Source organism: Typopeltis vanoorti, chromosome 5 (assembly GCF_054136105.1).
Source record: "Typopeltis vanoorti isolate ZY-2024b chromosome 5, IOZ_Tvanoo_1.0, whole genome shotgun sequence".
In the NCBI taxonomy this organism is placed as follows: Eukaryota; Metazoa; Arthropoda; class Arachnida; order Uropygi; family Thelyphonidae; genus Typopeltis; species Typopeltis vanoorti.
Genome location: NC_143553.1, coordinates 60,207,791 through 60,234,432, shown reverse-complemented (window position 1 = coordinate 60,234,432; position 26,642 = coordinate 60,207,791). Strand labels below are relative to the sequence as shown.

General features: G+C 34.4%; 1 protein-coding gene across 1 annotated transcript in view; it reads right to left on the bottom strand.

Annotated features, from left to right (window-relative positions):
- Exd2 (Exonuclease 3'-5' domain-containing 2) overlaps window positions 1–26,642 on the bottom strand; it is a 154,461-nt gene that overhangs the window by 1,545 nt on the left and 126,274 nt on the right. Inside the window, exons 10-11 of the mRNA XM_090392453.1 lie at window positions 14,659–14,790; window positions 11,936–12,214 (exon numbers count right to left, since the gene is read on the bottom strand). Coding sequence (XP_090248579.1) covers window positions 11,936–12,214; window positions 14,659–14,790 — 411 coding nt within the window. The remainder of the gene's footprint in view (window positions 1–11,935; window positions 12,215–14,658; window positions 14,791–26,642) is intronic.

Here is a 26,642-nt window from a genome sequence, read left to right as displayed (position 1 = left end):
TAAGGGAAGAATTCGTGAGTGGGTGGACTGGAATATACTTTACGAGGAGGCTTATCTTAATAATTTCACTTTCTAGAATAAAGTGAGCTGAGGAAGACAAGGGAAATGGCTACACCATATTGCTATCTATAGAAGGCATTTGATAGGCTAGTGCATAGAACTGTAATTCTTAAGTTGAAGTAAATGGGGATGGAAAGACATTACACAGTAGAAGATTGTTTCAACTCTACTAAGAGATATACATCAGTGATAATGGGAATGACATGAGGGGGAATATCTAGTTATTTGCCAATGATGCTAAACTTTGAGAGCTAATGGCTGCCAATTCAATGTGTTAAAGTGTAAAGTCATGCACTTTGAGATGAAAAAGCTAGACTGTATACTGCATACATGGAATTGCAACAAGAAATTGATGAGAATAGGGATTTAAGGGTGATGATACAGTTGAAGTTCAGAGGACTGCAAAAAGTAGGCAAAATATTTCAAAGGATTACTTGGATATTAAGAAAGACTAACAAGCAGCAGATATGAAGTTATTATCCCACTTTATAAGGCTATACTACAATCACATCTGGACTGTTCTGCACAGATTTAGTTGTCTAGAGTTTCTTGTGGATGTGATGGGGAAGATTCAGAGAATCGTGTAGTGCTCCCTATATAAATAGGCTGAAGTTCATTGGGTGGAAATTAAGATTTTGGATTCTTATCCAATGGAAATTTTAAGATGCTTCTAGCAATGGATTTCTCAGACTTTAGAATGCAGTGAAACTGTATGACAAGTTTGTATCCAGACATTTTTTGCAACTCATGTTTGCAAAAGTAACTGCATTACCTCTTATTTGTGGTAAAGAACTCTCTTCTGTATTAACTGATGAGTCAATTACAACTTCAATTTTATAATACCCATACCATTCACTTATTAAAAACAAGGGACAGTAGCAAGGTGGCACTTGTGAATAAGCAACTCTAAACTTGTTCCTCCACGTTTTATTGTTATTACAAGTGTTTTTTGCTCAAATTAAACAATAAACAGAAATCATAACAGCGTGCTAAGGAGCCGGTTACTTCTGCACAACCTGTAAGTACCTATAGTGCATCAAATCAGTTATCTTTACAATTAAATATCAGCCACGTGTCTCGTACAGTGCAGCACCATCGATCACTGAAAAACCTAATGATAATATAAAGTGCCGCAATTGTAAAACTGATGTTACGGATAAGAAAAAGGGTCTATTGTGCGATTTCTGTTGCCACTGGCTTCCTGCACAAAAATAGACAAATCAACACAAACTATTTATCAGCCTCAGCCAGCCCTTCTTCTGTTCATTGTGCCTCCCTCCTGAAAACAGCTTCCGAAATTAGGTAAACTAGTCCAAAACATCGAACAGCACTTTAACACTATGAACAAAACTTTCCCCTTCAAAATCCAAATGTTGGAGGCTAAGCTTGAACTATTTGGCGATCAGTGCTGCAATGCAAGTGTACCCTTGCCTGCCAATGAATTCCGTGACTTAATCACATCAACGGTACACAACTCAATTGAGGCTGAAAACAAGAAATTCAATGCCATTATTTTGAACTTTCGAGCAGAAAGTGGCAAATCACTAAAAGATGACATAAGCATAGCAGGAGAATGCAATTTTGATTCTAGAAACATCTTCATGTGCCATCATTTTGGACTCATAAATAAAAGGATGGAACGAACTTTCCACACCTCATGAAAGTGATTTTGACACACCAACAAGCACATCTAAACTGATAACATCAATTAATAACAAGTTCAAGGTCACTTGTCACAAACGCACATGTGCTTGAACTGATCTAACTTTTACCCAGAGAAAACAAGGACATTAACTTCGAAAACAACTTGCACTGCATAGAAAACGTGAAAGACCCTTGCAGTCAAATATAGGCCCCACAGGGCTTTGCATATCCACTTCACTAACATCCGTGGCCTCAACTCCACCCTTAATAGTGTCCACCACCATCTCTAATCTACCAAACCCCCACCTACATTTTTTCATTTTTTTAGCAGAAACTCAAATTTCATCCCCCCCCCCCTGGTAAAATGGCTCTGAGAAGGGAACTGACGGAATTTGAAAGAGGTACTGTGATAGGATACCATGTTTCAGGTTTATTTAAATGTTCGGCAAACTGTTGACAAATTGGGCCATCCCAGGTCAACAATCAGTGGATGCCCCACCACCACACTCATCAAATTCGACTGTAGGGTATTATGAAGGAATAACAATAATATGTAAAAAACTGCCATTCATCGGCTAACACACAGTGAACGTGGAGTTAGAGGCATCAACTACAGTGTTGCCAATTTAGTTCTTTTTGGAGTTAGATCTAGCCTTTTTTTCCTTCCTTAGCTCCAAAAATTTTAATCTAGCATCTAGCTCCTTCAGAACTAGTTTTAGCTCTTTTTAGTTGTTTTTATAACTTAATATTAAGGAAATTGTTTTAAAGGTTTTCCAGATGTTCGCATTTGATAAGGAATTGTATTGTATGTTTGGTGCGAGCATCGTACGTTTCAAATTGCTGATGACATCAGTCAGTCACGTGGCCCAACAGTCTGCCATTTTGTCGCCTTAAAGTTGAGTGTGGCTGCACCACTACAAGTTAGTCTTTGCACAGTATTCTGGTTGGTAGTTACGATAGCGAGTGGAAAGTTTTCAAAGACTGATCGTAATTCGTTACAGTAAAGAATTGTATACCCTTCTTCAAAAATGAGCAAAGAGAAAAATAAAGCTTACAAGCAAAAATTTAGGAGGGAGTGGTTGCAAATGGGAATGGTTAGTAAATGGTTGTGTGAAGTTCCTGGTGATGCTACAAAAGGCCACTGTAAGTTTTGAAGATGTGATATAGCTGCTAAATATTGTCAGCTTGTAAAGCATAGCGAAACTAAGAAACATCTTGTTGCAGTTCCATATAAGGCTGTTCCTATTACAAATATGCTTGTGAAAAAGTCTGATGAGACTTCGAACTCTGAAGGTAGGTTAGCATTATTTCTTTGTTATCACTCATCATTCAACAGTTCCATCATCTAGTAGATCTTTACAAAAATATCATCCCAGACAGTCAAATTATGCCAAAGGTAAAAATGCACCGAACTAAGTGCTCTGCAATTGTAAAGAATATTCTAAGTGAGCATTTTGAAGATCTAATTGTGGACATTGGAGATGAAAATTTTACTTGCTAATAGACGATTCGAATGATATCACAGTGAATAAGATTTTAGGAATGGCCATCATTTATTATAGCAAGAAATTCAACAAAATTATGCATACATTTCTGAGCATAGTGGTTCTAGAAAAGTGTGATGCTAGTGGTATTGTGGCTGCACTGAAAAAAGAGCTCTTGACCAAGAAACTGGACATTAAAAATCTCATTGCAATTGGTACAGACAATGCCAGTGTTATTGTTGGAGTCAATAATGGCATTTATGAACAGCTGAAGGCATATATTCCTTCCTTAATTTTAATTAGATGTGTATGCCATTCATTACAACTGGCAATGTCTCACACTTGTGCAGAATCTCTCCCACGAAAATTAGAATTTTTTAGTTGCCGAAATGTATAAGTGGTTTTCACATTCTTCTTCAAGACAAGCAGCATACAAAGAGCTGTATCAAACTATCAACGAAAATGATGCTCCTCTGAAAATTGTAAGCAATTGTGCAACAAGGTGGCTCTCCATTGAACCTGCAGTAGACAGAATTCTCAGCCAGTGGTTGGAATTAAAAACTCACTTCGAAGTTGTGAGTGTGACTGAGAAATGTTACAAAGCTTAAATTTTGTGGGAGATGTACAAAGATGAAAGGAATCTGTTGTACCCTTTTATTTTTGCATCCTGTTCTAGTTCAAGTTCAGCAAGTTAACAAAATTTTCGAATCTAACAGTGCCGATAAGATGAGGTTATTTGAAGACCTTTCTTGTTTGATTTGCTCTATTGCTAATATGTTAGTCCTACCATCATCCACAGTCGATCCTCTAGTCAGAGATCAGTACAGTAATGAGGGTATGAAGCACCTATGGCAAGTGTCTAACTTGTGCCCCCACCCCCACCCAAAAATGACAAAAAATTTTGAAAAATTTAAATGTAACAAGTTAAATTTTACTAAATGCAATATGTTAAATACTTACCATTAACTCCATCAAAATGAGTTCCAGTGTGTTGCAGAATTTGTGTCTAAAGCGGCATATTGCCGAAATTTAAAAATGCAATATAAAATAGCAGACTATTATATCTATTTATTTATTTTTATTTTTTACGTTTTGTGCCCCAAACCTAGTTGCGCCCATGGCGGGCACCTCTTCCACGCCCTCGTTACGGCACTGTCAGAGATTGATGACTATTTGAATCCCAATCCAAATCTTGGTTACAGATTTGAAAGAAAAATTTCAGAGTTGATGATACAAAAGAAAATAATGCAAAATGATGAGCGAAATCTTAGAAGTAGAGCAAGGCAGTTTCTTCTTGGTTCTCTTCAAACAGCTTAAGCAAAGGTTGCATGAAAACTTGAATATTTTAAGAATGATATCTTCATTTTCTGTTGACAATACCCTAAAACATATAAAAGAACCTGTTACTCCCATCTTAGAAATAATGTTGAAAACAGAAAAAGATGTTGCTGTTGCTGAATACAAGTACAATACTATCCACTTAAATAAATGGAGAAATATAGAAAACACTGAGCTATTCTGAAGTACGAGAATATAAAGATGCATCTGGAATGAATCCATTTAAAGAAATTACTCAGTGTGCAATAAATTTATTAATACTGCCAAATTCTAATGCGGAAATTGAACGAATTTTTAGTTCCATGAATGTAGGTAAAACTAAATTAAGAAACAAAATGGAATTGCTGACAGCTATTTTGTCACTCAAGTATGGCCTCAGGCATAACAACAAGTGCTGTACAGACTATCACTTACCAGCATCTACACTGAGTAATATTGGAACAATGGCCACATATAACAAAGTTGAAAATCTAAGTGAAAACGTGGGTGAATTAAGCACAAAAGACCACATAGAAGATATATTTAGCCACTTATATGCAAGTATCACTTTAACTTGAATAAAGTAAGTAACTTAAAAGTATCAGCTACCACTTTTAAAATTTTAGCTTCAAATTTGTATTTTTAATTCCTTTTTAGCTCCTTTTTTTTTTTTTTTTTTTTTTTTTTTTTTTTTTTTTTTAAGATTTAGCTGTTTTTAGTAATTTTCATTTGGCAACACTAATCAACTGGAACATGAATCTACACAGAAACATTCAGAGCTGAGGCTCACAACATGGATTTCCATGGTAGAACTGTAATATGCAAGCCCCACATTACCCAAACCAACATGCAGGTTTGTCTTCAGTGGTGTTAAGAGCATGTACAGTGGGGCATGGAAGCTTGGAGAGCTGATTTATGGAGTGACGAAATATGCTACACCCTCTGCCGAACAGATGGACAAGTGTGGGTGAATTGGATGCCCAGTAAATATTTCTTACCAGAGTGTGTAACCCCAACTATGAAATTCGGAGATTTTGGTGTGATGGTATAGTCCTGTTTTTCCTGGTTTGGCCTCAGACCTCTGTTTGTGGTGCCATGAAAAATGACCTCCGAGAGGTATCTGAACATTCTGGACAATGCAATACCTCCTACTTTGTAGCACTCTACAGAAATGATTGCTGTCTCTTCAGCAAGACACTGCACCGTATCACAAGGCTGCTGCTGTAACTGCGTGGTTAGTGGACATGAATGTCACCACACTTGATTGACCTCCACATTGCACTGATCCCCTATTGAACATCTGTGGGATGAACTGGAGCATCAAGTGAGGCAAGGGACATTGCCCCCACAACAGTCCAGGACCTCATTACATGCCTACAGGAAGAATGTTCAAAATTACCATTGATTGCTATTGTACGCTTGTGAAAAGTATGCCCTGTAGGATTGCTGCAATCAGTACAGTGAAAGGAGGTCCTACATTTTATTAAGGTGGGTGCCGTGGCTGTTTGTTCCTCACACTATGATGTCCATTGATTTCTTTTTAAGAAGTGTAGACTGAGATAATGTTCTTCAAAGTTTGAGTAATACATGAAAGAGAGAGGAGTCATGATAGAAGCAAACAAGTTAATAAGGAGATCTCATAATATTGACTACAGCTCATGACAGGTGACTGGAGAACTTGGGACTATCCCTGCAAACTGAATAAATGTGGGTTATGAAGCATGTGACATCTGGATTCTTCTCGTGGCATGTAGTGAGTGCATCTTCAGCAAATATTTTCAAAGAGATAATACTGAGTGATCTAGAAAAGGTTCTCGCCCAATGAGTCTACTTGCTTTAATATAGACACATAAGCTGACATAATTATAAAAATTAAAGATGGACACTTTTTACTGAAAGTACATAAAATATATCAATTCTCTTTATAATTCTATTTCTGAAATATTATCTGCTGAATTTTTAAACATTATTGTATGTATTTCTTTGGATTCCTATAAGAGTTTTCAAATGTACTCATAGTCCTCTTATACAGAAATTTAATTTACTAGTTAACTACTTTACAGACAATAAGGAGAAATTAGTAGTAAATTTATCAGGATGTCCTCTTACTCAGAAAGAGAATCTCAATATTAGCCAAAAGTCACGAGTATGCCATCTCTCCAAATATGTTACCCATTATGGACGTTTTTTATTTTATAAGACAAAGGTTGTTTACATGCAGTTCCTTCTGAGACTGCTAACCACAAGAAGAATACATTTCATGATTCTTTTTAAAGCAAAACTACCACCTTCTAACCTAACTCCATCAGAATTTAAAGCACTTAATTCTCTAAAAAAAGAATAATAATATTATTATTCAAGCAAAGGCAAAGCAGTAGTCATACAAGATGAGAAAGAATATTTTAGAAATATTTCCTTAACACTATATGACTTCTCGGCTGTTCCATCATCCCCTCTCATCTGATCCAATTTCTATCGAAATTAATAAACTCAATAAATTGATTTGGAATATGTCCAGTTGTGATGAAGAATTTAAGAAAAAAAAATAAAAATGTTCATGCTCATCGACCTAGATTATGTGGTCTTCCCAATTCATATATACCAGGTGTTCCATTATGACTGGTAATAGATTGTATTGGCTATCCCACATATAAAGATTCTAAATATTTGTCTATGCTATTATCTTCATTTATTGGAAAATCTAATTCTCACATCAAGAACTCTGTATATTTTAAAACAAAAATTTGTAATTTACATTTAGAACCTTCAGATTTTATTTAATATTGACATAGGATCACTATTCACAAACATTCCTTTGGCAGATACTATTAATTTACTTAAACAATGTCCTTCCTCCTGATATCATCAAACTGCTTGACTTTGTAATCCACTTTGGTTATTTCAGTGTACAAGACAAATTATAACAAGTTGAAGGAACAGCCAAAGGTAGTCCTCTCTCTTACCCTTGCAAATTATTACATGGAACATTTTGAAGATTGTCTCCTTAAAGATATTTCACCTAAACTTATGTGGTATAGATATGCGGATGACATTTTTGCATAATGGAAAGGACTACCATCAGATTAAAAACTATTTGTTTTAAAAATAAATATGATTCATCCCAGAATTCAGTTTACTTTAGAAGAAGAGAAAAACCAATCAACTAGCATTTTTGGATATTTTAATTTTTTGTCAACCAAGAATTCTTCATTTACAATTTTCTGTTTTTAGAAAAGAAACTCATACAGATCATTATATCCATGCTAATTCTCATCATTATTTTAGTCAAAAGGTTAAAACCATTAAAACTTTATTACATCGTGCTCATAATATTTGTCACGGAAGCACTTTTACAGTAAAAACTGAATTAAAGCAAATCTGCTTTTATGAAAAATGGCTTTAATAAATATATTATCAAGAAAGCATTTAACAGCTTTAGACAACCAGTCTCTAGATCTGAAGATATCACTTAGAAAAGGGATTTCTGAATGTATTAAAGTTCTAAAGCCTCTTAATATTGCAGTATCCTTTCATCCTATCATGAAGATTTCTACCTTCCTTTTTTTTCCTAAAGACAAACTTTCACTTGACCTTCCAGGTATCTACCAAATCCTCTGCTTCTGTGGTTTGTCTTACTTTGGGCAAATCTGCAGCCATCCATTGTGAAGAACATAAATCTTATATACAGTATCATGAATGAGCAGTCTGGCCTAGCAGAACATGCCACATCAAATAAACACAGTGTTTTGGAAGGAAACTAAACTTTTACACAGAAGTAGATTCCTCATAGAACAGTTATATAAGGAGAGTTGTAAGGCCTTTGGTTATTCCTTTTATGGGAAATAATATTATATCATTTCTATGCAAATTCCTGATTATTATTTTTATATATATATATATAATAATAATAATCAGGAATTTGCATAGAAATGATATATATATATATATATATATATATATATACAGGGTGTTCGGGATAAATTTGACAGTTTCGTAAGGAAAAAGAAAATCTTCTTTGTATCTATTAAATTTAATGAATTGACAAAAAAACATTACAGGCAGAGTTAATTACAATACTATCAACAAGATTTACTCAAAATAACCACCATTAGCATCGATCACAGCTTCAATTCTGCTTCGGAACCTCGAACAAGCTGATGCTACAGTCTCCCTGGGAAGGGCCGCAAAAACTGTTTTAATTTTATCCATTAACTGGGCTTTTGTATTACTGGAAGTGCGATTGGTGTCTTTTTCAACTGCACCCCATACAAAATAATCCATGGGGTTAAGGTCTGGGGAGTTTGGAGGCCAAACATTTGGACTGGTGAAGTCGTAGAAATTTTCAGACAACCATTTTTGACTTTTCCCAGAGGTGTGGCAAGGGGCCGAATCCTGCTGCCATACATACGGCCTACCATTGGCTACCCTTGTTATCCAGGGCTTGACTACAGTTAGCAACTCCACGAACAAAGCCCGAATTCCAATGCCAGGGTTCTTCAACACCTGTTCCTGCAGATTTGCGAGGAATTCTGCTGTACGAACGCAATCAGATCGTCTGCTAGGGATCTTTCTTCTTGCTACATCCTCGTAGTCACCATTGCAAGTCTCTAGTTCATGCCTGATTGTTTTTACTGTATTCAGGGAGCATTGGGCAGCAGTCGTAATATCCTTATTTTGATGGCGGGCACGAATCATCATGATACAAGTTATTCTCTTCCATGATTCAGGTGGGTTCCAGCTATCCATCCTTTCTGACATCTTGTATATGAATGAAGAAGGGTCCAAACTTTTAAATGAAGAGAAGTGTGTGTTAATACATGTAACTTACGGAAAAATATAATTAATTATAAATATGTCAAATTTATCCCGAACACCCTGTATATTTAAGAATTGGGAATTTCCTATTAACGACTGTGTAATGGGGATTTTTGAAATTGATTCCTTTACTGTAATTTTGTGTTCCATTGATTATTGTACTGAGGATGCCTATGATACTGTAAATTACTTGAATGCTGAAAATTTTACAGCTAATAAATTTATTTCATGCAATTTTAAGTGCCTTTAATTTTTCTAAATGAGTCTACTTCTGGATAATAATAATATTCTTATTAAAATCTTTCTGTGACTATTTGTTTAGCTACTTTCAGCTAAATAAGTCATTACAGAAACATTCTGATACTTTTCTCTGCATTCTTTCAGATTACCTGTTGTTGCAGACAAATTTTGTTGTGATTTCTTCTTTTCCAGGACTTATCTCTTTCACTTCTCGAGTCCACCATGAAGTTCTTATTTTTCTATCTTTGAACTCAACGATACTACATGCCATTCCTGGATGAATCAATAAACCTCTTTCCACTAAATTAATTCAAATACCTCAATGATTTGAACACACAAAACACATTCCAGCTTTAATCAGTTTTGATTACCAAAACTGCACTGTAATTAAAAAAAAATTACTGAAAACTAAAATGCATCTTACAAAAAACGATGTGGTATAAACATCAAAAATTAACCATTATATATGAGCATGAGCAAAATTTTGAGCACAGTAACACTGTTGTTAACTTTCACCAGAACCGTAATTCAGTTACTAGAACACTATTAACAAATCATAGCATCAGCCATGACAAATCCACTAACTTATTCCTTTGGTCCTATATGTTTTGTTATAGTGAGAGTCAACTGTATATGCAACTTTTAGTCTCTAATTTCAAGGACTAAGCACCTATTATGGTGATTAAAACCATCATGTTGTTATTCAAGCAAAGCCTTCTTAAAAAAGCAGATGTTATTATCTAGTTAAGAGTAAAAGGAATGAAGAAATAATGCAACATTATTTAAGTGAGTCAAAACAACATAGATTTTGCTAATTCATTCCCAGTCTTTAGGTATAATATACCCAACTGGCAGAGTGATTTTAATAAATTTTGGTAGGAAACTAAATGAAACTAAAAAGCATAACTTCGACTCTGGAGGATGTATAAAAATCCAGCCACAAACTATGCTATACTATGAGTCAAATGCAACAAATCTTACCACCTCCCACCCTGAAAAAAATTCTTAAGCAAATGTAGAAAGGTTACAAATTATGAAATCTATAATTGCGAACCAAAAAATATAAGTTTTGACTGTAAAATGAAAAGAAAGTGATCATGAGTCAAGCCTAGCAATATGTAAATTGCTCTTCTTACTAAAAGTAGATAAAAGTGATTAAAGGAATCTCAAAATGCTTTTATTCCCAGGTTAAATTGTGAATTTCATCTTCTTTTTGAGTCAGAACTCCTGTTTCATTTAGAGTGAAGAAATTACAGTATTTGTAATCTTTCTACACTGGTTTTAGAAATTTCTTCATGCAAAATTTGATATTTTTGGTTTATCATATATTCATTTATGGTTTGATTTTTTCATGAGCTTATTCAGGATATATTTCTGGTTTCATATTTCTACAGCTGGTTATTACACCTAAAGATTACAAACGAACCAGAAAGATCTTCACAGCAAGTCTCTCCCTGCCCCCTTTAATGTTTATAATCCTTCAACCACTAACTAGATAACCCTTTCAACCGAATTATTCCGGTTTTGTGACCACATGTTTATTAAAAAAACTGTTTTTTAAAACTAAACAAGTACTGAAAAACAAACCCGACAAGTTTCGTTAGTCGTCAGACTAACATCTTCAGGGTTAAAGAGAACTAACAGTTTAAAGTACAAACTACAAGAAATTACAAAAATTAGTTCATTTGTTGGTATTATGAACATCAAGAAAGTTCGTTAAAAAACTGAATAGTAGATCTATACAAACTGTTAATGCATGTTAGCTGGAAACCGGATGAATTTTTAATAAACGCTGACCAAACTTGATTTAAAATCAAACTCTGATTTTTGTTGCATTGCGTAGGAATTTTAATCATATTTGCTACCTCTCTGAATTTTCTTGGGAAACAGTTTTTATCAATGTAGGACATGTTTGTTCTGTCTCAGAGTACATCATGACCAGTAGAAGCTGTATGAAATGCCAAGCCAGACTTATGTTCTCTCTTTTTTTTTTGTATGGCCTTTTGATATTCGCTCATGCAGATTTCTCCCAATCTTCCAATCTTTGGAGATCAGGAGAAAACTTTAAAAAACTTAAATATGGTCCAGAGACATAATAAGACTTCTACATTTACTTTTAACAAATTCATTGTTATGAATAATAATGAATATTTTGTATTTTTTTCCCTAGTTAAAAGCATTTTTTAAACTTTAACAAAATGCGTTTTTTTTTGAATCTTAAAAATGAATTAGTTATCAAAAACAGATATTTATAGCGATGGCTGCACCAAAATTGCGATGTTGTATGTTAGATATTACATCTAGCATACAATATTCTGGCTAGTCTCTTATTTGAAGGTTATCAGTTAAATTTATTAAATTTATAGATGTCTCACTGTGAATCCAAAAATTCTTCAGTTTTCTGGATAACCCTGGAAATGTGCTGGGTTGTTATTCCTAGTATTAATGGATCAAAGTCAGGCTTTCCCTGAGCAACCTGCAAAGCTAGTCTATCATGATTATGGTTTACTGACCACATCTTAGGAAGATATTTGGGTTGCATAGTATTTAAAAAATGCCGTCTCCATCGAAGTTCTAGAGCCACAAGTCCACCATTTTGAGCCATATATTGTACAACTTTCTTTCCATGAGGTAAATATGCTTCATTAGGAAAACTATTTAAAAGAGAGAAAAAAGGACAATTTAATGAAACAATATCAATTATTTGATTTATATTTAATGATATAAAGAAGTTAAAGCTTGAAAAGTAAATCATGTAAATTTCTGCGCTAAAATATTTTGAAAACTGAAAGTTTATTTTAATTTACGGGAGATGTTTTTATAAACTACTTAGTTGTAATAGCCTTGATATTACATTCATCAGTAATGCAAAGGTCATTATTGTGTGTTTCTTAATATTTAATGAAACTTAATTTTCAGTGTGCTGGGAATGATAGTTTGAATATTTTGAGACAAAATATAATATAGGATACTGTGTTAAGAAAAAAGTGGCTGCAACAAATTAGAGATTGCTTCTTGTTTTTCCTATCAACAAGAAGCAATGCACAGACAACAGTACTCAGGTGCAGAAGCATTGTAAAGGCAGGGAAACATATGCTAGTTAACAGTACTCAAAGTAAAAGATTATAGAGATGGGGATGTAAATGTTCTGAGTTGTTATACTAATAAATTCACTGTAGATACATTTCTTATGCATCATACTTTAATCTCTCTAAATACTCTGATATTAAAGCAAAATGAAAAACGAAAGTATCTTACCTGAACTCACAAATAGACCTCAGAATGCTATTTTCATCAGTTCATATGTGAAAATTTAAAGGGGGGGGGGGGAAGAGACTGTTATATACATAGTTCTTTTATTTTTTTTAAATAAGTATCTGTATTTAATTTTGCAGATGCAAAAAAAAAAAAGCACACAACAAAGTACCAAGCTTTTAAAACTCTATAATTATATGGATAAATTAAGCATTCTGCAGAGCAATCCATAGTCTACAAATTGTAAGGCAGCAGGATAGAGGGGAAAGATGATTCAATATAAAATCAGGTGCAAGACAAGTATGCACACTATCTCCACTCTTATTAATTCTATATGGATCACATTATAAAGAAAACTGACATTAAACCTGACATCAAAATTGGAGATATTCAACTCAGCTCTTTACTTTATGAAGTTCCAGCAAAAATTTTCAGCATTCTTTGACCTGGAGTGAATAATTGCTAAAACAAATCTAGTAAGAAAATCAGAAAGAAATTAATCCAAAATTAAGCAGGAATATAGAAAACTTCAACTGTATTCTCAATAGAGAATGTACAGAACAAATAAAAAAATCCAGCTATTTAGGCACAATTTTTTAGTGAAGACAGCAAATTAAATATGGAAATAAACAACTAAATAACCCAAGCCAGTATGGTGAAGAGCCAGCTGAATAAATGTATATGGAACAACAGAGAAATTAGCCAAAAGACTAAACTAGCAGTATACAAGACAATATTCATATGGTCTCTGGCCAAAGACCAGAGAACATAGATATGGGAGAATTGTGAGAAAAATCAGAAGTGAACAGATGGCATCAATAACAGGATGGTATTAAAAATGAAGATAAAAGGAAAGAATCTAACATTGTTGGCATTCAAGAATCAGAGCAGAGTTAATCTGGTCACTTAAATAAAATGGGTGGGGAAAGGTTAGCAAAATAGATGTTTGATGCCAGGATAGAAGGAAAAAAGATGCAAAGGAAGATCAAGATCCAAGAGAACTGATGCAGTCAGAAGTGCTCTAGAAGGCAGAAATATAACATCTGACAATACTGGAGTATGACAAGTGATAGATGAATTTGGAGGAAAATCATCGAGTGGGCATTAATAATAATGTAAACTTAATCCTGTATTACTGTCTCTGTATCCTGTACACTCTCTTGAGAGTATACATTAAGAATCTGACCATGGTGATAACTTTTCTGTGCATGTGGAGTATTAGTAATATCCTGGCTAGGTGAGTGGTCAGCATACTCATTCTCCAATCAAGAAATTGCAGATTAGAATCAATCTCATATTTGAAAATGTCTTTAGGTGAGAAATGACTTTCATCACCTAGTGTGAAACCAATATTGGAGATCTGAAGTGGCTTGAAAAAGTTCCATGTTTGGTATCCAGTGCAGAGTTTTCAGATTATGTAAAAAACTTAGTCCATCACATACTAAAAGTATACAACCTTTTGTGGGTGACATAAAAATAAACTAAAAGAAATAAAGATACAGTTAATCATATATCTGCTTAAATATATGATTAATTTTTAATTTTTTTTTTATTTACTGATTAATTTTTTATAACAATCAGCCAGTTGTACAACAACTAATTTCTCACCAACTTAATATCAGCAGCATTTATAATCTGATATGCAAAGTATGCTTAGTGTTATAAGCCCAGATATATGTATAAATAATAAAAAAATATATATGATAGTTATGTGAATATGATACTTTCTGTTTTTAGCAGTTAGAGTTATCATTACAGATTATTAAGCATATGCCAACTAACTATTCTAATTCTTACTAATATATAAAAGTTTTCATCGATAAAGAGTTGTTCTAGTTCTTACCATGTTTTAATAGTTGCTGCTTTCAAGATGATTTCATCAGTCAGTTCATCAACATTAAAGAAATCTTTTAAAATCTGGTATAGTTTCTTTTTTCTTTCTTCTGGAATCTTTTCAGAAAAATTCATTAGAGCCCTAAATTCAGTAATCAAAGAGAAGGGATAAGTACGGAGAAAATGTTTTACTTCAGACTTCAAACAAAACCATAGAATAATGATCATTCATGAAATTATGTAAGATAATTTTTCTTCAATCTGAAATTAGTTCCATTTCTGATGGCTTATTTTAAATAACAACTTAAAAATACAGTAGACAGAAAGCTATTCAGAACGAACCAGCATTTCCAGTTTTGTTTACATCAAAATATAGTCACTACAGCAAATACCACTATAAACAAGTTTGCTCACAAAAACAAACTTCCAAGAAATCCTGAAATCATATAAGTAAAAAATGTATTCTAAAAAATTACAGCACACTATCCACCAAAACTATTTCTGTGGTCCCTATGAGTTTTCTACAAGGAGAGTTAACTACATTTTTCTTTTGCTTATTTCAACTGCCTTAATCCTATGGACAATCTAAAAAATATGTGGCAACAACTTTTACACTGGCTATTTACATCTGCCAGTCAGTAATTCTTTTAACCACCTTACCGGCCATTATGGATCAAATACGCATCCTAATCCGCTTCTTATCCATCATATAATTCAATGTAATATCAATTTTATTACAATTTTAATATGCGCTTCGCATCCATGATTTTGACGTCTATAGACGTCTTGGCCGGTAGGGTGGTTAATCAAAATTTTAATAAAACTCCCATGGCCAAGGATATGCTAACAGAGAGAGAGAGACAGACAGACTAGTGTATCATCTCTCAATCCAAATTTAGTCTTAAAACAATGAAAATTACAAAATCAAAATTTATCAGCCACTGAAAAAATTATTTCACTACCAAGTAAAAATTGTTTTCAATTTTCAAAATAAACATATTGCTTTAATTACTTACTTGTGTAGGACACAAAATATGAGTAATAAATAACATGGCTGAACAACAAACAAAATAACTATATATGGGTTGAATCAGAGCAAGTAGCTGTAACTAACCAATGTCACTTGGTTAGTTTTTTGTGTAGCTTTAAAAATCCACCTAAGAGAAGCAAGATAAGTGGCATACTCATTTCAAAATATGAACTACTGTTTGTGACTCTCAATATAAGCAGCATAGATTTAGAATCATGTTCCATTTGTAGAGCAGATAGACATATCAGCTATAAAATACTCTAAAGCAGTTCAATATAGACAACAGTTCAAGGAAAGACAAAGCCTTTCACTAGGATCAACAAGAAGTACATTGTTGTAACTAGGAAAATGCAATACATTTTTTCCATCACATCAGAAGCACATTGAATGTTTAATGAAAAAATTTCTTTCTTTCTTTCTTTCTTTCATTCATTCATTCATGCACAAAGGAAAGGCATCCAGAATAATCATGTGAGATAGACACAACAGAATATTCATTATTATGGTGTATTTCCTGGTTAACGCAGCTTCTCAACATAAGCTGGAATGAAGAATCAATCACTGGACTGGAAGCCTCAAGTATGTCTGGAAGAACATCAAGATTACATCCAGTTCCATAATTTTGCTAAGTCAGATCTTGCCAGTCACCCTACATCTCTGAGATATAGGATTCACTGGAATAAGACAAAAAAAAAAAAAGCCAATTTTCATTAGAAAGATTGAATAAAGAAAGCTATAAAACCTGTATTCATCATCTGACTTATATTGTCTTATATGTCTTATATTTTCCCATTTTTGGGAAGTTATTTGCTCAATACTTCTCATGACTGTATTAAATAATTTATTAAATGATAATAATAGCCAGCCTAGTTGGCCGAGTGGTTAGCGTATCTGCTCTGTGGGTTCAAATCCCGCTGTGGGCATGGATGTTTGTGATTGTCTGTGAAAGGACTAGCTGGGGTAAGGGTAGTCAGTTGTAGATGGTGTTGGTGTTAGATGATGAAGGTTGGTGGAGTAGTGAGACGAAGAGTTGTAGAGTAGACGCCCTCCCTCGATGAGTTTATAATAATAATAATTTTGGTGTCTTTTTCTTGAAATCCAAATTAAATATGGAAATAGACAGCAGAATTAGCATAGCTGGTATGGTAGGAAGTCAAATGAATAAATTTATGGAATAAGAGAGAAAAATTAGCCAAAACACTAAACTAGAAGTATATAAGACAGAGTTCAAACCAGTCTTAAATTAGAGATAAGAGAGTTGGGTTAGAAACAAAGCATTTGATCAGACTAGAGACCACAGATATGAGGATTCTGAGAAAAGTTAGGAGCTGGAAGTGATGGCAGTATCATATTAAAAATGAGAATATTAGGAAAGAACTTGACATTGTTAGCATTCAGGAATGTTAAGCAGGACTAATCTAAGGTGGTTTGGTCACTTAAACAGAAGAAGTGAGGTTAGCAAATCTGGTATTTGATGCTAAAATGGCAGAAAAAAGACCCAGAGGAAGGCCAAAATCTAGGTGGATTGATAAGGTAAAAAGTGACTTAGAAGAGAGAGAAATATAAGATCTGATAATCTTGGAGTCTTGACAGATAAGATTAATCTGGAGGAAAATTGTCAACAGGAAGTCAGTAATGATGTAATCCAATCCAGTACTTCTTTTGTCCATCATTGGTCTCATCTGAGCAATACGACAACAACATAACACTTCAGATGTTTCACTCTTTTTATAATGTAGAAAGACTTTAGTTTTATTCTTATTCAAGTACCATAATCATCATCAAATTCCTGATATATATCCTCAAGGGGTGTACAAGATATGATAGTTGTAGACTACAAGGGCTTTTTTTGTGTAGTATTATCATGATATCCTCTGAGATACATGTCAGGATGATGATGTCACACCTTCAGATTATTAATAATTGTTTCTTCAGTGATGAAAACTCCCTGCCTGATGATAGCTATCATCATCTGCATGTAGATTTCCAGCAGATAGTTGTAGACTACAAGGGCATTGAGGCAATATATGTTCCACCTACCTTCCTAAGAGCATTTTATTAGATCATCTGCCAGACAATGCAACCCTTCGAAGTTTTAGGGTACCATGGTTGAATTCTTAGCCAATCAAAATGTACAATGAATTTTTGATTTGTAATTGGCAGATCATTTCCACACTTTACTTCAAAAGTTTCATAACTGATTCCTAAGCCATATAAATAATGGAATGTAACAGCAATGACTGAAATTTATCATAAGGACCCATTCAATTATGGTTTCTGTATCATGTCAGAAAAGGAGAGAGGGAGAGGAAGAATGAAGGAAGAAGGGTCTACATTTAATTAAAACATAAAAATAACATTTCAGGAAAGTAAATGTACATAAATGTAAGCTAAAATTTAAATGCAAGCAAAAATAAATCTTCAATAAATAATAAAAATTGGTCAAAGTAAAACCAAAACAATAAAAGCCTCGCCTACTCCCTATATGGGAATAAAAAGGCAATAGTGGGTTTTTTTTTTTTTAACTAAACAAGTATTGAACATTGTACTTTCCAAGAACATAGTTTTTTCTTTCTGGCTAGTCCTATTTCTTGATTATCCCATAAGCAAAGACAACAACAATATCTGGTAAAATTCATGTAATTCAAACAAAAGTGCTTGGATTACATATCACCATATACCTGCCAACAATACTCCTCGCATTCAATTGCATCTGAATGTATGAGGGACATGCTATCACAAGATGCCTACACAGGAATGAGCAACAGAAACTGAAAACTTTGTTAGTTATTAGAAAAACATGTCTTCATACTGAACTAGATCAGCAAACTCATGCAAGAATATGAAATATGCAATATAAAATATTGCATATTTCACATTATGCAATATGCAAGAATAACTGTACTAAATGCAGATGGTGTGAGGCTGACAGATGCAGCAGAAGCTGTTCAACTAATGAGTGGCCATTTTGATAAAAGTTATCAACCTCTTGGTGTATGCAACATTGAGCTCACTGATACCTCTTCACTGGATGAAGAAATTCAGGTGTATGAGGAGGGGATATTACAGCTTCTACACAAACTGAATAAGAATTCAGAAATAGGGACTGATGGGATATCAGCATGGATGTTAAAAGAGTGTTTAGCTAAACTGGCTATTCCTTTGACCAGGCTATATAATTTGAACATCAGAATAGGGAAGACTCCACATGAGTGGAAAGAATGTATGGCAATCCCATTGCAGAAGGGTGGTGCAAAGACCAATGTATCCAACTATTGACCAATCAGCATCTCAGGAGTGGTGGTGAAGATTTTGGAAAAGCTAGTTAGCGCTTGCATTCAGAAATGGATTGACAGAGAATCTCTACATTGCAATGAGCAGTATGGATTTACTAAGGGAAGTGGTATATGGGGATGTGAGTCTGCAAGATTTAAGGTAACCAGTGGTGTACCACATGGATCAGTCCTTGTTCCACTGTTATTCAATCTGTACATTAATGACATTGGGAAGGATTTGACAAGCGACATACAACTATTTTCTGATGATGCAAAATAGGCAGGTTAATCAGAAATGCAGCTGATATGCAGAATCATTATGCAGAACTTGCAAAATGATTTGAATAGGCTGTAATTGTGGACATGAGAAATGGCTATCAGTTCAATACTAGTAAATGTAAACTCATGCACTTTGGTATGATTAGAGATATCCAATGTTATGTTAGAAGAAACTGATCGGGATAGGGATCTTGGAGTTTTAGTAGGTAGGAAGTTGAAGTTCAAGGTCCATATGAAAAAGGCTGGAAATACAACCCAGAGGAGATAATTGCAATGATGAAACAAACTTTGACATGCAAAGGTAAGGAAATCTTTCATTCTTTACAAGATCCCACTTGGACTATTGTGTGCAGGGCTGGTCTCCTAGTTTCTGTTGTGATTTTGATACAGTGCAGAGAGAGAGAGAGTGCAAAGGGGAGAGTGTGAAAAATTATATTAATAAAAATGAAAAATGATGTGGAGTACTAATTATGAAGACAAATCGAGAATCTATCTTCATAATTTGTAAATTTGTAGACTGCAGACAACAATAAACAGAAGAAAGAGGGGGTGATATGATTGAGACTTACAAATTTCTGAGAGGGATTTCAGTTGATGAAATTTTTCATTTTATGGAGGGTAGGAAAGGATGAAAGGGCACCCTTGGAAGCTGAGAATGAATGTCACCATGGGGATGAGATCTAGATTTTACTCTCATAGAGTGGCACATAATCGGAATGGGCTGTCGCTGGATGTTGTGTGTGCATGTAGTGTGAATGCATTCAAAAACAAGTATGACAGCTGGTGGGTGTAGTATGAGGTCTCCCTTGATAAGTCCCTGACTCCTTGGAAGTCTCTCTTAATAATAACAACAAGCATACTATATTTCATTTGAGATCCTAATATCTTCTTTGAACATAATCATCATCCATTAATAATCCACTAATGGATGAAGGCCTTTTCAAGATGACTCCAAGATTGTCTCTCAATGGCTTTTTTACCCCATGCTACTTCTGCAAATCTGATGATTTCATCAATTCATTATGGTCAGCACTGTGGTCATTTTTATTCCTGTGAAATCCAATCCAGTACTTCTTTTGTCCATCATTGGTCTCATCTGAGCAATACAACAACAACAACAACATAACACTTCAGATGTTTCACTCTTTTTATAATGTAGAAAGACTTTAGTTTGATTTCTTATTCAAGTACCATAATCATCATCAAATTCCTGATATATATATCCTCAAGGGGTGTACAGGATATGATAGTATACATGAAAAATTACATCATTACTAACTTCCTATCAACAACTTTCCTCCAAACCAGCCTGTTACCTGTCAAAGACTGCAACATTATCAGATCTTATATTTCTATCTTCTAAGGCATTTTTTACTGTATCAATCCACCTATATCTTGGTCTTCCTCTGGGTCTTTTTTCTGCTAACCTGGCAGAAAACACTTGTTTCGCTAATTTTTCCTCTCACATTCTGTTTAAGTGACCATACCACCTTTGATTAGCTATGCTAATGCATTCCTGGATGCTGACAATGTCAAGTTCTTTCCTAATGTCCTTGTTTTTAATATGATACTGCCATTGATGCCATCTGTTCATGCCCCTAATCGTTCTCAGGACTCTCATACCTGCGGTCTCTAGTCTTTGCTTAAGTGTTTTACTTCTGACCCAGCTCTCATACCCATAAGTTAAAATTGGTTTGAATACTGTCTTGTCATCATCATCATGCTTATCAAGGATTTAGGCCTAGCATGGCCTGTTCCGGCCTTAGAAGTCATCGTTGAATCGTTTAAGAGGACATCCTGGTTTTCTTTTCCCTAATGGCTTGTACTTTAAGGCTTGTTTTGGTAATCTTTCTGTTTTCATTCTTTGAACATGTTCCATCCATTTATGTTTATATTTTTTAATTTTTTCTATTACTGGTTCTTGGTTTAATTCTTTCATGATTTCTTCGTTTCTTTTGTGATCAAATAGGGTATACTTTGCAGTTTTTCTCATAAACTTCATTTCTGCTGTTATTAATCTTTGTCTGTGTTTTTGTTTTATTGTCCAGATTTCGCTTCCATATATTAAGACTGGTAGGGCTAATGTATTGTATACTTTTAGTCTGGTTTGTTTTTGAACTGGTTTGGTTTAAATATAGAATTAATTACACCTGTTATTTTTAAATATTTTGCAGTTTTTACGTTTATATCTTTTTGATTTTCATATGTGATCATACATCCTAGGTAGTTAAATGAATTCACCTGTTCTAAGACCTTGTTATCTATTACTATTTTAGTTCTTGCTGGATCTTATCCTTTAAAGGCCATAGTTTTTGATTTTTCTGTTGATATTATCATACCATAATCTTCGGATATCTCATTTAGATCCAAAATAGTTTTCTGTAAGTTATCTTCAGAATTTGTAATTATTATTTGGTCGTCGGCAAAGAGGAGAGTGTTTGAGTTTACTATAGGAGAAAGTTTAATTCCTTGATGTAAATTTTTATTCCATTTTATTATTATTTCATTTAAGTAGCTATTAAAAAGAATTGCTGAGAGGGGACATTCCTGTCAGACCCCTTGGTTTATCTCTCTCGTATATGATAGCTCATGATTTAATCTTATTTGTATTTGATTATTTTCATATATACTTGTGATAGCTTTTAGGATATTATTTGGTATTTGTCTTTCTTTTAATAAGTTAAATAATATGTTTCTTTTAACTTTGTCAAATGCTTTTTTAAAGTCAATGAATGCAACATGTGTTTCTAAATTGTATTCTCTTCTTTTCTCTATTATTAATTTTAGGCAAAAGGCCGGATCTATACATGATCGTCCTTTTCTAAATCCATTCTGTACTTCTAAAATAAAGTTTCCAGAATATTTCATTAGTTTGATATTTAAGATTCTGCTATATATTTTGTAACAGGAATTTGTATACTGATACCTCTATAGTTTTTAGGGTTATCTCTATTACCTTTTTTAAAGATAGGAATCACATTTGCTTTTTTCCATTCTATTGGGGGGGGAGATACCAGTTAAATAAATTTTATTTAAAAATAATAAGTCTTTCTCTGAATCTTATTCCTGCGTATTTATAGTTCTGAACCTAGCTTATCTTCTCCAGGTGATTTTCCGTTTCTTGTTTCTTTCAGGCTGATTTTTAATTCTTCTTTAGTTATTTCCTTTTCATTTTCGTTAATTGTTTGCCAGTTGTCTTTTTTAAAATATTTGTCTGTCCACAATTCTGTGTAGTAATTTAGAAATTCTTCTAATTTCAATTCGGTGTTTAATTTTATGTTAATTCTCATTTTATATAAATAATACTAAATTAGAAACAAATTTGTTCCATGATTCTCTATGTCTTTTTCTGGCTTCTCTTTTAGCTATGGCTCTTATTCTTTTATATTCTACTGGGGGGGGGCTCTGCCCTTGCATAACAATACAGCACTCCCAGCGTTCTTGCCACTTCTGGAATGTGTCCTGGAAGTCTTCTTTTCAAAGCATGTCAAGCACCTTATGCGATTTGCACTGGATCGCCGCAATGGTGTCGAAACGGTGACCTTTGAGCTGGTTCTTTATCTTCGAGAAGAGGCGACGTCTGCAGGAGGCAAATCTGGCGAGTAGGGTAAGTGCAGAAGTGAGATCATGTTGTTTCTGGCGAGAAACTCACGTGTGAGGAGAGCTCGGTGACAGGGTACATTGTCGCATTGCATCCAGTTTTTCGTGAATCACAGATCTGGTTGCTTTTGCCGAATGTCCTCCCTCAGACGCCTTAAAACCTGTCAGTACAACTTGCTATTCTCAAAACTTTTTGATACCACTTCGTATGTTCTTCTTTTCAATATGAAATTCAATTTTATCCTGCTCAAGACTAAATGGTGATCTCTTCAATTTCAAATCCTCTGTACACTCTGGTGTCCTGCACCAGTGGGGGAAACATCACTATCACCAATAACATAGTCAATGAGACTTTTCTTATTCCTTGCCTCTTCTCTCCATGTGAATCTGTGCACATTTTTATGTTGGATCATTGTGTTAGTAATAACCAGTTCATGTCCTGAGCAGAAATCCAACAAGTATTTGCCATTATTATTATTAGTTTGCTCTTTTCTCCAAATTTTCCCAAAATATTTTTTATATGTCTGACAATCATTTCCTACTCTGCTATTTAAATCCCCTACAAGGACAAACTTTTCATATTTCATTGTGTAAGTTGCTTTCCCTAAAGTCTCAAAAAATTCCTCTACTTCTACCTTAGTAGAACCTTCTGTGGAACCACACAAATAACTCTCATTGTCCAGTTTCCCCATTCTGATATTTGCCCACATCACTCTACTTGAGACTGCCTGCCATTCAAGAAGATTAATCTCATATTTACTGTTGAATACTATGGCTACTCCTTCTTTTCTTTGATTGTCATTGCCTGAATATAACATTTTGTATTTATTGTTCAGAAAGATCTCATCAGTTTTTGTGTTTTTTGTTTCAGTCAAAAAAGACTGAAACAAAAAGACAAAAATTTCACTCTTATTATCTGGTACTTATCTAATTCCTCAGCTAGCTCCATTTCCTTGCTATTCAGGCTTCTTATGTTGATGTATCGATCTTGAACTCTGGTGATGTTGAGTTGGCTGACTTTTAGCTGTTTGCCATGGTTCCCTGGCGAAAACAACGGGAGGCCTTGTTTAACCGGGTGATGCCCCAGCCAGCATGAAATTCTGTCATGTTGTACCATCATTTTTTATTTTGGTTTAAGCCAATAAGAATACAATTTGGTTGGCTAAATCCCAAATTACCAGCCCATGCTCGTTCGTTCAGTATCCAGGTAAATACCTAACAGGGTGTACCCTGTTAGGTATCTACCTGGATTGTACATTAAGTCAGAAGCCCTGATCGGTTCTACACATTCCTTTAAAGGCTATGTAGAGGTCTCGTCTAAGTTATATAGCTTTGACCCTTGTGATGTGAAGCATAAATATTTTCATGCTAAATTGGGTTGTTCTTAGTTTTTGAGTTTCCTTGACATTTAATGTTCATGTTTTACAACTATACAGTATGTCAATATAGGGAGAATGTGTTGGTTAAAAACTTTCCTTTTTAAGCATAGTGGCAATTAGCTTTTGAATATTGACTGTAATTTTCCAAATGTTTTCCAGCCAGGCATTGTCTGTCTTTGGACTTCTTGATATTTTGAACCACTAATATCCACTGTCCTAAGTATATGTAATGATTCACTTGTTCCATGTCATTATGAATGATTTTTTTGTTACTTATGGGTGCACATAGTTATTAAACATGACACTTGGATGGTTTATCTTTCAGCCATCTGTAATGCATAAATGGCTTAACTGTTTCCTATTTATCTTCATGACTCTTCTTCCCAATCAAGAAGTTGGAATATTTCTTCCACCTCTAAATATGCTGTGAATAGTTTTGAGGTTACTGTGTCACCTTGTCTTATGCATCTATTTTTCCACACTGGAAATGAAACATGAAATATGGTGGTATAAGAGTCTTACAGTGGCTGCACTGCATAGTTCAGAAAGCCTGGAAAGAGGGACGAATTCCCGATGATTGGAGTAGAGCTCTCATAGTACCCATATATAAAAAGGGAAATAAAACTGAATGTGAGAATTACAGAGGTATTTCCCTACTGAGTGTTCCTGGCAAGATCTATGCAAGTATACTTGAGAAACGGTTGAGAAGAATTGTGAAAGAAAAGCTTGGTGAAGAACAAGCTGGATTCAGGCCAAATAGAGGCTGTCAGGATCAGATCTTCACTTTACGACAAATAGTCGAGAAAGCATGGGAATATAACAAAGATCTGTATTTAAGTTTTGTCAATCTGGAAAAGGCATATGACAAGGTGCCAAGAGAGAAGCTATTCAATACGCTGCAGTTTGTCAATGGGGCATTATATCAAGCAATACTTAGTCTTTATTTGAGTTGTAAGTCAGCAGTTAGAATTGAAGGAAGTACAGGAAGATGGTTTAATGTTAAATCTAGTGCGAGACAAGGATGTACATTATCCCCTCTGTTATTCATTATCTATATGGATCACATTATGAAGGAAAGTGGTATTAAACATGATATCAAAATTGGAGATGTTAATGTCAGCTCTTTGCTTTATGCAGATGATGTTATACTTCTAAATAAATCCACTACAAGTCTGCAAGATTCTCTGACTAAATTGAATAGCTGTTGTAATAGATATGGTATGAAGGTCAGCAATAAAAAGACAAAGACAATGAAAATAGGCAGAATCATTGAAAATGTCAACTGTGTTGTGAATGGAGAACCTGTGGAACAAGTAAAACATTTCAGCTATTTAGGCACGATTTTTACTGAAGATGGTAAATTAAATATAGAAATAGACAACAGAATCAGCAAAACTGGTATGGTGGGAAGTCAATTGAATAAATTCATATGGAATAAGAGAGAAATTAGTCGGAACACTAAATTAGCTGTATACAAGACAGTGTTCAAACCAGTTTTAACTTATGGATCTGAGAGCTGGGCCAGAAGTAAAACACTTGACCAAAGACTAGAGACCGCAGATATGAGAGTCCTGAGAACGATTAGGGGCATGAACAGATGGCATCAATGGCAGTATCATATTAGGAAAGAACTTGGCATTGTCAGCATCCAGGAATGCGTTAGCAGAGCTAATCTCAGGTGGTATGGTCACTTAAACAGAATGGGCGAGGAAAGATTAGCAAAACAAGTGTTCTCTGCCAGGTTGGCAGCAAGACGACCCAGAGGAAGACCAAGATATAGGTGGATTGATACGGTACAAAGTGCTTTAGACGATAGAAATATAAGATCTGATAATGTTGGAGTGTTGACAAGTAACAGGCTGATTGGAGGAAAATTGTAGATAGGAAATTAATAATGATGTAATTTTTTTCATGTAGTACTATCATATCCTGTACACCCCTTGAGGGTACATGGCAGGAATTTGATGATGATGATGGAAATGAAACATCTCTTTCATTAAAATGAACTGTTGCATTGCTGTATGCTGATTTGATGGTCCTTAAATAAGGCTCCTCCACTTGTTCATTTCATTGTGCCTCAAGTATTGCACAATAAACATAACGAGGGTAGTTATTCATTACACCATTCAAAAAACTTCTGTAAACTTTAATACAGTCCAGGGTGCTTCTAACGTGTGTGTATTATTTTGGCTGCTCGAGGTGAAGTAGAAGACATGATGCACTCTCAACCCATAGACCTAACCTGTATATCAATAAGGATAGCCTTTTTGTCCATGCTCTATGCTGTATATGTTCATAGAACATATATAGCATAGAGCTGAGGAATAAAGATGAGGAATTCTTAGCATCATTGTAGATGAGATGTTCAGATACTCTATTTTTGTTGCACCCCACCAAGATATTCACTCTGTGTAAAGCAAAAATTAAAGTC